Genomic DNA, 12308 nt, shown 5'->3' on the forward strand with positions numbered 1-12308 from the left:
ACTTCGAGTGGCTTTACAATTAAGCGATAGCCAACTGTTGTGCTTGCAAGATTTCAAAAATATCATGAAGACTAACTACCTGTACTTCCTGAGCCGGGGTCTTTTGGGCTTCCTGTTGGTTGCCATGTTGTATGCTTCTGTCGGTGTGTGAGGTTTCGTCAACCTGCTGCGCGTCTTGTGAACCTGCATATGTTGGAATCGGTCCAGGTGCACTATCAGGGTTCTACGGTGGCACGCCAATGACTGGAGCAGCCACACCATTTTCTCCATGATTTTCAAGGTAGTCGTTCTCAACTCTATTTACTGAGCCAGACATTTTGACCTGAAATCAAAAGATCTTGGACAAGAAAAAGCGTGAAAGATAACTTGCATTTGTGTAATGAAACCAGCAAGAAATTAATCACTATTATTTTTAGCCCCACGGTGAAAATGGTAATGGGACTCTAAATTTGTAATGACAAATTAAATTTGTAATGACAATTAAATTTTTAAATGGGACTCTAAAAATACATGATCTTTTTTTATCCTAGTTGTTATAGCAGTTGATGCTAGGCGTATGAAGTTTAATGATGAAATACAAGTTAAAACGGGGCAGTAATCAAACTGAGGGGCTTGTTACCCGAGCTTCGGACTGATCGATGAAAGGTCTCGAGGTCGATAGCTGGCTCGAGCTCGAGCTATCAGGGGTAACTAGGAAGGGGATAACAGTTAGGATATAATTAAAGAAGGCTCTTTATGGCCAATACCATGCAATAAAAGAAGAACAAGTATGAAAGCAATAATTGGAAAGAGTAGCCTCGAGCGAGTAAGTTAGAGAGAAAAGAGAGAGAGAGTTATTATTGATCTTATGTAGAGTGGTTGGAGCAACATCAACCCCTTACAAAGTGGTGAGGATTCACTTTACATAGGAGGGGAATCCTGTTTATAGTACAACATATATTAATTATAATATCATGGAGATGGGATAGCTAGAAGCGACGCCTCGATACAGGTTCTTGGTAGGCCGTCTCTATCAGACTTAGCCGTGTGCCTTGGAAATTCCCCGTTTTGCTCCAGCCTCGAACTTCGTCTTCTTTGAGTCGGGCCTCAACGATCCCGGAGTGAGGGAACTCGGCCGCAACTCCATGTCCTCGGGGTCTCGAGACATTCTTCTGAAGTGACTTGATAGCAAGAAATTATGCCCTATAATTTTGCCGCATACATAACTTCTGCCTAGATGGTTAACTAACAGATTTAGAGCTTTAGGGCATGTTTGGTTGATCGGGATATAATATAGCAATCACATGCGATTAGTCACGCTATACCTCTTAACATTTTGAGTAGTTTTTCCCCATTTGGATTTCTCAAGTCCAAATGGGTATTTCACCAAACAAGTGATAAATGCTCGAATTGGGTCTTACTATCTCTAGATTCAACCCTTTAATTGAGGCTATTAATTTTTTGAGTTCACTCTAATTTCTTGTTAGCAAAGTTTTCCTAGTCTCTCTTTATCAAGTAGAGACTAAGTCAATTGGGCATGAATCAATGTTTGCAACCATCAATTCTAAAATTCAAGCAAGAACTAGGCTAAATATCATATACCCAATCATAAATAAGCCCTAAATCAATCACCCATTAAGTATCCATACTAGGGTTGGGTTATAACCCTAGATAGAAATTTAGCTACTTACGAAAAATGAAGAAATTAAAGAAGAAACTAAGATAAAATAAAATAGAGGATTAAGTGTTACGCCCTATAATATTATGTCGATATTACGCCTTGCAGTATTATATTACGACGATGATACACCCTGTAGTATTATACGTGAAACTTTTCATAAGATAATTGGCCTCAGTTCAAGGTTAAGATTATTTGTAGATTATAAGTATTATGCTATTTCAAACAAGTGATGAATAAATATGTGATGGTGAGAGGGTAAGCAAATCGAAGAAAATGAATTTTCGTCAAAGCTTGGTAATTTGGGATAAAATATGGTGACCCGATATTTATGGACTAGTACCATACAACGTACCACATGGCCATGATAGTAAGGTGTATACGGTGTGTGAAAAGTAAGTAGTATTTTAAGTAAGTGAGAATAATTCTCAATTATACGGGTAATTGATTAATTACCGGGTAACGGGACATTACCTAATTAATTGGGGATATATATATATATATATATATATATATATATATATATATATTGGATAAGATTAACCCCCACGTGGCAGTAAGCCACCACTAATACATATGAATAAGTAGTCAGATGATCTTAGGTGGAAAACTAATGTAAGAACATTACATAGTCATTCCCAAGATTTTAGGTGGAAACACTAACATTAGCCATTTTACCAAAAGCTTTCACCAAATATTCATTTCCCATATCTTTAATACAAAGGCATCTCACTTTCTTTATACCTTGTAAGCAATCAGAACATTAAGAATCTCTACAAAATCCAAATATTAATTTTCCATGTCTTGAATACAATTAGCATTCTTACAATACAAATATGTCAAGCCATCAACTAAAAATCGTGACTCTTACAAAACCAGAACGTTTAGCAAGCCTTCAATTAGCAATAAGCAAGACTTTTAACCAGAACGTTTAGCAAGCCCAACAAAATGTGAATTCTTGCAACTAAAAATTCAACGTGATTTTTTAGCAACGTAAAAATTTTACGGTTCTAAAGGAGTACGGTGTAACATTTTTCATGAACATCATACGGATTTTTCCTACTCCGGGTATGTTAAGGCTATCCCTTCTTTTTTTTGGCATGGTCCAAGTTTACAGAAGAAACGAGCAAATGCACGGTTTTCATAAACGACTCTATTCATAGAAGTACTAGGGGTCTCTATGTTCTTGATTCCCTATGTGACATATTATTCCATCGTTTGTTCATGGGTCTCAGAAAAATACGCATTTGATAAAGTTTATTCGAAAGGCATATTGAGTTTTATGGCATTCCGAAAAATCTTATTAACATATTTTTTTTTGCATTTCATGCACTTATACATGTACATTCACCCATGACTCATACGGCGTTATATACACGTATGTATATGTATATATATATATATGTATATATATATATATATATATATATATGGGATATGGGAAAAGGTTACGGTGTTATATGCACCACCACCTGATCAGCTCGTATATGATTTGCCCATAATGGTTGAGATGATATGATGGGATGCTCTCAGAGGCTTGATGATGTTATGAACACATGTACCTATGCATGACATGACATTCATACACATATGTATAACACCATAAGTATTTCATGATTTACACAGTTATCCAGACTCACAGGTTGAGTCGTTTAATCTATATTTCATCCATGTCTGTTATGTACTTATTTATGTGCCTTACATACTCTGTACATTATTTGTACTGACTTCCCTTTTTCCGGAGGACAGTGCATTTCATGCCCGCAGGTCCCGATAGACAGGTCGAGAGCCCTCCAAGTAGGCTATCAGCTCCGCGGAAGATGTTGGTGCTCTCCTTTAGCTTCGGAGTTGCTTGTTGTGTTAGTATGATTTAGATGTGTATTGTTTGGTATGGCGGAACTCTATCCCGACCCTTTTGAAAATTATGTATTCTAAGAGGCTTGTAGACAGATGTCATGTACGTAAAAGATTGTATGGACTTATTGGCCCATGTTCAGTACACGAGTAGTTATTTTGGTCTTATAGGCCCGTACTTCATATGTATAAGCTTGCATTCCCTCATGCTTTACTCCTGTTCATTTACCTATGATAGAATGATATGAAAGATACGTTACGTTGGTACTTTGTTGAGTAAGGTACCGGGTGCCCGTCGCGACCCATTAGTTTGGGTCGTTACAAAAGTGGTATCAGAGCAGTTCTTTCCTAGGGAGTCTACAAGCCGTATCTAGTAGAGTCTTGTTTATGGGTGTGTCGTGCACCACACTTATAAACATGAGGCTACCGGGCATTTAGGATTGTCACTCTTTCTTCTTACTCTAGATCGTGTCATAGAGATCAATTGTAAGAACTCAATTTCCTAACTCTATCTTATTCAGGATACAACGATGCCCATCCAAAAAGACGGTTGGCAAGAGATATAGCTGTGGAAGAGTTGAGTCAGAGGAACCCGATTTTTGCATCATGCTTATGATGGATAAATTTGAGGTATTCAATAGATCATGTTTGTACTAAGACGTGTAAGTTTATTAATAAGGATCCCTAAGGCAAGAATGTTTATCCACTCTTACGGTAAAAAGGAATAAGAGAATCGGAAAGTAGACACAAATTTCAGCAAGTAAAAGAAACAAGGTAAAGAATGGTACGAGGTACCTAGTTAATGAAGATTAACAATATTTACAATTCAAGCAGAGAAATAGAAGCATTTCGAGACCTTCAATTGTAGCAGAGGTATGCACAATTAGTCACACCCATCTCAATTATGCACCATGGGAGCTAACAGAAATAGTTAAGAGAAGGACGAATATCAGGAACCAACTGGGGTTGGAGTAACCCAAAATGATGGTTGGATTGCTTGAGTTAGTTGACATTTCCAAAGGATATTGTAAATGTGCTGACAAAATCTCCTTGTGCGATACCCAGATGGTACACTCTAAAATAATACAGTTAAATATGAGTACTATAAAGATAGGCACTGGAAGCCTTGAAAGGATAAATGTTACATTAATATGGCTCCCATCCCTAGTAAAGAAAGAATGTTAGGCAACCTGAAGAGCTAGTAGATGGAGCAAGGGGAGCTAAAAGCAAAGGAACGTCCTGTTAAAATTCTCAAAATAAAGTGTTAGATAGCAATGTTAGAAGGAAATGAGAAGAGAGTTAATGAAGTGTTATGAGTAAGATGTGATGCATGGATGACAACAGTAGAAAAAAATGATGTTATTATAGGATATATACTCAAGTGAAGGAAAAGACGAGAGGATCCAGGCCTTGAGACAACAAAAGAGTATAGACCAAAAAGTTATATCCTCATTTCAATAAAATAAGTTCGTGACTCTAACGCGACTACTAGAAGGGAGAGTTACTTCCCAGAGTAATAGAAATCAATATGGACTGGTGAACAAGACAAACTAAACATGAATTAGGGGCCAAGTGATTTGATAATAGTCAACATCATGAGAATTTCAGATTGCGTTCCGGCAATAATAGAATGGGCCATAGAAGAAGATTCATGAGAAATTCAGAGAATGGTCATTCAGGCAGATGCTTCCCTAAAACAGGCAATGTGAGTAAAGTTAAACTTAAGGAATTGTGTGTGCCAATTACGCTAGGTATCACCATCATGAGTAAGGAATTTTGTTATCCTTGGTATAGAAGGATAGCCGAAAGGCAAGTAAGGATCATCGATGATGTGTAAAGTCGCCAAAGATAAAGAGGTAACGCATCTATAGATAGATCCTCGTGGCTTCAACTCTTAGTACTCCTCTAAAGGGGGGAATATGGAGTGATGTGGCGTTAAGTCAGAATTAAGTGGTTTTAGTAGCTATGAAATAGTAAAGGAAGAATGCAATAAAAATAAGAAAGGGATGAGGTTGCACTTATTCAAAACCTATAGATAGGCTACAATCCCAGAATATTATGCAAGTACAACGTCAAGGAGAGGAGGTTAGAGTTCCTGCCCAAGTTGTTATTGAGAGATAAGGAGCCAATACGAGACATAAGTTAAGACAAAGGAAATAACCCAAGAAAGATTACGTAGAATATTGATAAGAGAATGGGCCAAGGAGTAGTTAGTAGTTGATTCAGGAAAAACCTAGTTATGTCTAGACAAGAGGACACTGACAAATCAGTAGATTGTGCAAGATAAACATAGTAAAACCCAACATGGAGAATTCAACTTCGTAGTAATGTCATTATAATACTTGAGATATATTCAAATAAGAGTCGGGGTAGTTAAATGTACCGTATGAGTATTATGGGGATAAAATAAAGTGCCACTTGGAAGACAATCAAAATATAAGTTCAAAAGCAACCGTACAAGCACAAGGGCGTGGAGGTAAACAACTATGGATGATTATAGGCAAGAAAGGACATCAAAAAGGTCCATAATAAGCTCATAGCTTTACCAGATTCAAGAGTTCTCCCTAAGTACTACAACGAAAGACTAGATGAGGAGATAAGGAAGAAGGCTTCAACCTAAGCACAATGACCTAACAAGGAAATGGTCATATAACAACAGTCTCACAACAACATTGTAAGCACTCCAAAGAAAAGTGGCACCTACAGTAGCTAATGAACGGGAAGTATAACTAAAAGTAATATTCGAGATCATATGAGTTGTATGAAAACTCTGGCAAATATGGATGCCAAGATAAGCTAAGTATCGACGCAACAAGGGGGACAGAAAGACCAGGAAAAGTAACAGCTTAAGTTGAAAGAAAGCTAAGATGGAACGAAAGAAGTAATTTGATCAATGATCCAGAGTTGGTTACGTTACGAAGGCACTTGCGAGTTTATACATATGTTGACAATCCTACAGCTGTAGAAGACTCTAATATAAGTTAAAAGGAAGAATTGAGTCCAGTTTATAGATGAAGAATTGAATTGCTAGAATATTATATCCTAGATATTCTATAGCGTCCATGAAAGACTAAAGTAATAACTAATACCATGAGTAGCGGATCGGAAGATAGCTTAAGCCTACACCAAGGTTGATTAAAGGAAAGAGGAAACTAAATAGTTACATCAACTAAGTAAATCAAGAGTCTGCTTATTGGACCGAGAAAATTCTAGACTTCATGATTGAGAACATTGCAGGATCACTCTTAAATATTAGAGGTACAAGAGAGATGGTGCAGTAGCCACATTCTATAGGGGCATCAGAAAAATACAAGCCTCATAAGAAAGTCAGTATGAAGCTCTCACCTGATTATGTATACACCATAGGTGCAAGTATTACAATAAAGCTTCAAGTTATGGATGTGAATTATACCTACATAGAAGGAACGTCATGAAAGGGATACAAGATGTGATGCAAGATTTTAAGGTAAGTAAGGTAAAGGTGAACAACGTATGCGATACTCAAATACGGAAGGTTGTGAATTGTCCATACTTCAGACAAAAATCTAGAAACGCTGGGATTCAATGTTTAGGAATGATAGCAGCGTCGTCAATGGAATATCTTCAAACCTATGTTTTTTTTAATATCGAGAGATCTTGCTAAGAAAGTAAAGAGGAGTTAGAGACGATGTGATGTCTCGCTCGATATTCTCAAATAACAAGGAAATCTATGGTACAAGCAAGTTAAAGGAAGGTTGCAAGCTAAAGTATTATAGAGCGATGAGGTTTTAGGAAAACAGGAATAAGGATAAGAAAGGGTGATTGAGACGGTGGCGCGGATGGATAAGTACTCGGGATTAAGCCCATGAAAATAAGAAGAGATGATGATTTCTCTAAGTTATGAAAGGCTCAGTATAGCCTGAATGAACTCAAAGGAGTCTAAGACTAATGACATTTAGTAAAGATGGAATGCTGGTAGCAGAATGAGGGTGTAATTATGATAAATAAAGGATGACGTTTGGTCTTTCGCTTGAGTACTGATTTGGGAATAAAAGAAGGGGGAAGAGGATTTCATGAATTGTAAGGGACTAAGATACCCCCAAAGGATGAATCACATTTGGGATACTATGGAATACAATTATGGAAGTATAGTATCGTCCCTAGGTGGATCAGTCTAATCACTTCAGATATTCCCCGACGAGACGTAAGCCTTAGTGACAATGTATTACGTAAGAGGTTTCAAGTTATCTGTAGATTGCAGATCAATATTGAGGTGAATAAACAATGGATGGACAAAAGTTATAAGGTATGAGATAAGATTAGGCAAACATTCTTAGATGAACGGTAAGGAAAAAGAAATTCATAAATTCAACAAATTACCGAGCAAAGAACTTCAGTACACATATATATGCTGGAGGGACATCCTGTCAAGTTCTGTATATGTTCCCAAAAGTAAAGCCTAGGGATTGGCTAAAAGCTAAAGAGAAGAGTCACATAGGCACACATACAAGGAAAACGTCGCATAGGCTACATGACGGAAGATAACAACAGATTTCGACCACAACTCGTGGTGCGAGAAAGAGGCCTAAAGGGAGGAATGCCTTGGCCTTTGGATTTATTCAAAGCATAGTTTCCTAAATGGCAAAAAGAGTATTAAGGAATTCGCAAGAGCTATGGGTTATGAGAATGATAACTGCATCAGTCAACATTCGAGGATGAATATTCCAAAGGGGTGAATGATGTTAGCCCCCGCAATATTACGTCGATATTATGCCTTGCAATATTATATTACGACGATAATACACCATGTAGTATTATACATGGAATTTTTCGTAAGATAATTGGCCTCAGTTCAACGATAGGATTATTTGGAGATTATATTTATTATGCTATTTTAAATAAGTGATGAATAAATTCATGAAGGTGAGAGGGTAAGCAAATCGAAGAAAAGGAATTTTTGTCAAAGCTTGGTAATTTGGGATAAAATATGGTGACCCGGGATTTATGGACTAGTACCATACAATGTACTACATGGCATAGATAGTAAGGTGTATAAGGTATGTGAAAAGTGGGTAGTATTTTAAGTAAGTGAGAAAAATTCTCAATTATGCGGGTAATTGATTAATTACCTGGTAACAGGACATTACCTAATTAATTGAGGATATATATATATGTATATATTGGATAAGATTAACCTCCACGTGGCAGTAAGCCACCACAAATACATATGACTAAGTAGTTATATGATCTTAGGTGGCAAACTAATGTAAGAACATTACATAGTCATTCCCAAGACTTTAGGTGGCAACACTAACGTTAGCCATTTCACCAAAAGCTTTCACCAAATATTCATTTCTCATATCTTGAACACAAAGGCATCTCACTTTCTTTATACCTTGTAAGCAATCAGAACATTAAGAAACTCTACAAAATCCAAATATTCATTTTTCATGTCTTGAATATAATTAGCATTCTTACAATACAAATATGTCTAGCCATCAACTAAAAATCGTGACTCCTACAAAACTAGAACGTTTAGCAAGCCTTCAATTAGAAATTAGCAAGACATATAACAAGAACGTTTATCAAGCCTAACAAAATGTGAATTCTTGCAACTAAAAATCCAACGTATTTTTTAGCAACATAAAAATTTTGCAGTTCTAAAGGAGTATGGTGTAACCTTTTTCAAGAACATCACATGGATTTTTCCTACTCCTGGTATGTTAAGGCTATCCCTTCTTTCTTTATGGCATGGTCCAAGTTATACAAAAGAAATGAGCAAACGCACGGTTTTCATAAACGACTCTATTCATAGAAGTACTAGGGGTCTCTATGTTCTTGATTCTCCATGTGACATATTATTCCATCGTCTGTTCATGGGTCTCAGAAAATAGGTAGTTGATAAAGTTTATCCGAAAGGCATATTTAGTTTTATGGCATTCCGAGAAAATCTTATTAACGTATTTTTTGTTGCATTTCATGCACTTATACATGTACATTGACCCATGACACAGACGACGTTATATACGTGTATATATGTATATATATGTATATGGGATATGGGAAAGGGTTACGGCGTTATATACGCACCACCACCTGATCAACTAGTATACATTGATGATTTGCCCACAGTGGCCGAGATGATATGATGGGATGACCTCAGAGGCTTGATGATGTTATGAACACATGTACCTATGCACGACATGACATTCATACACATATGTATAACACCATAAGTATTTCGTGATTTACAGAGTTATCCAGACATACATGTTGAGTCATTTAATCTATATTTCTTCCATGTCTTTTATGTACTTATTTATGTGCCTTACATACTCGGTACATTATTCGTACTGACGTCCCTTTTTCCTGGGGATCGTGCGTTTCATGCCCGCAGGTCCCGATAGACAGGTCGAGAGCCCTCCAAGTAGAGTATCAGCTCAGCGGAAGATGTTGGTGTGCTCCATTTGCTTCGGAGTTGCTTGTTGTGTTAGTATGATTTAGACGTGTATTATTTGGTATGGTGGGACTCTGTCCCGACCCTTTTGAAAATTATGTATTCTTGGAGGCTTGTAGACAGATGTCATGTACATAAAAGATTGTATGGCCTTATCGGCCCATGTTCAGTACACGAGTAGTTATTTTGGTCTTATAGGCTCGTACTTCATATGTATACGCTTCTATTCCCTTATGCTTTACTTCAGTTCATTTACCTATGATAGAATGATATGAAAGATACGTTACGTTGGTACTCGGTTAAGTAAGGTACCGGGTGCCCGTCGTGGCCCATTGGTTTGGGTCGTGCCATAAGGAAAGAAAATCTAATGATAAAATGTTGAAATAGTACAAAGTTACCCAATACAATAAAGAAAAACGAATATCTACTCTCAGATGCAACAAACTTTACCTAAAAATAAAAAAGGATCTATTTATACCCAGCTAAAATTATCGGACAAACTTTCCCCTGCTGAGGTTTTGCGGCCGCACAATTCTGGGTTGCGGCCGTACTTCTTCAACTTCTGCGGACCGCACATTTCTGAGAGCATCCACATTCCTGATTCTGCAGCCACACAATAATGGTATGGTCCACACTTCTTGACCTTGGGCTTTGTCATGGGGGACTTCTGCAGACCGCACATTTTTGAGTACGGCCGCGTTCTTAATTCTGCGGCCGCATAATAATAGTTCGGTCCGCACTTCTTCATGACCTTAAAATCCCATCTCTCTGTACCTCATCTTCTACGGCCGCACAATAATTGTGCAATCCACACTTTGCAAAGGAATTCTGTCAGAGGCTTTCTTTATGTTCTATGGCCGCACACAATATTGTGCGGTCCGCATTTTGCCCTTTAGCCTTGTTTTGGTCCTTGTACAAAATTACTCCTTCTTGAGTTGATTTCATATCTTTAGCTCATATTCGAACATTCCTACAAGAAAGGACATTTCATTAGCTTTTAGGAATACCTTTAAGCAATTTTGAGCTAAAACGAAAGTAAAAAGTGCTAATAAGTAGTCAAAATCCCTACTTATTAGTGCCTTCATTGACCTCCCTCAAAACATACTTGGTATCACCCGATCCTAGATATATTGCTAATGGACTGTCGAATGTTCTTCTGAGTAAGGTCTCGTCTTCGGACAAGCTAAATCCGGCTGCCTTTATGCGCAGGGCCCTTGATTCCTTTTGATATGAGGGAAGCTTTCCGGACTTCAGATACTCTATGTATTTATTTCTCCAATCCCAAGTCAAGCTTGTGGAGTTTATTTTGACATGACCTTCTTCCACTACCGACCTCATAAACTGTACGACTTCCCCCGAGTTGAGCTTGTTATCTTCAACCGACGACCCTAAGTTTGCAAGGGCATCTGCTTCGTTATTTTGATCTCGGGGCACGTGCTGCAAAGTCCATTCTTTGAAACGCTGCAATGTTACTTGTAGCTTGTCCAAGTACCTTTGCATTCGTTCTTCCCTGACCTCAAATGTTCTGTTTACTTGGTTTACCACAAGGAGGGAATCACATTTAGCCTCGATCACCTCTACTCCCAAGCCTTTGGCCAGTGTGAGACCTACAATCATGGCATCATATTTGGCTTCAGTGTTAGTCAATTTTACATTTCTAATATATTGTCTAACTACTTTGCCCGTGGGCGGCTTTAGTACAACGCCAAGTCCGAACCCTTTTACGTTTGAGGCACCGTCTATAAAGAGGGTGTAGATTCCTAAAGATGTTTCCGAGTTTACCAACAATTCCTTTTCGACTTCGGGTACTAGGGTCGGTGTAAAATCGGCCATGAAGTCTGCCAAAATTTGAGATTGGATGGTTGTTCGGGGTTGATATTTGATATCGTACCCGCTGATTTCTACGGCCCACTTTGCCAATCGTCCTGAGAGTTTGGGTTTATGAATTATATTTCATAAAGGGTAGGTTGTTACAACACATATAGGATGACACCGAAAATATGGCTTCAGTTTCCTAGAGGAACTTAGCAAAGTGAGTGCCAATTTTTCTAGGTGAGGATATCTAGTTTCAGCCTCACCTAAGTTCCTACTGACATAATAAATTGGAAACTACGTACCTTGTTCTTCTCGGACTAGGACACCACTTACCACTATTTTCGATACCGCTAGGTACAAGTATAGTCGTTCGTCCGCCCTCGACGTATGAAGCAATGGTAGGCTCGATAAGTACCTCTTAAGTTCCTCTAAATCTCGTTGACATTCTGGGGTCCGCGTGAAGTTGTTCTTCTTTTTCATCAACGAGAAAAATTGATGACTTTTATCGAACGACCTCGAGATGAATCATCCCAAGGCTACAGTTCA

The 12308-nt window shown here is 37.9% G+C and overlaps 1 protein-coding gene across 1 annotated transcript in view; it reads right to left on the reverse strand.

The window, feature by feature from the left end:
• Positions 1–223: 223 nt before the first annotated feature.
• Positions 224–12308, reverse strand: part of LOC138875687 (uncharacterized) — a 37845-nt gene continuing 25760 nt past the window's right edge. Inside the window, exon 4 of the mRNA XM_070154546.1 lies at positions 224–322. Coding sequence (XP_070010647.1) covers positions 224–322 — 99 coding nt within the window. The remainder of the gene's footprint in view (positions 323–12308) is intronic.

Source organism: Nicotiana sylvestris, chromosome 8 (genome assembly GCF_000393655.2).
Source record: "Nicotiana sylvestris chromosome 8, ASM39365v2, whole genome shotgun sequence".
Lineage (NCBI taxonomy): Eukaryota > Viridiplantae > Streptophyta > Magnoliopsida > Solanales > Solanaceae > Nicotiana > Nicotiana sylvestris.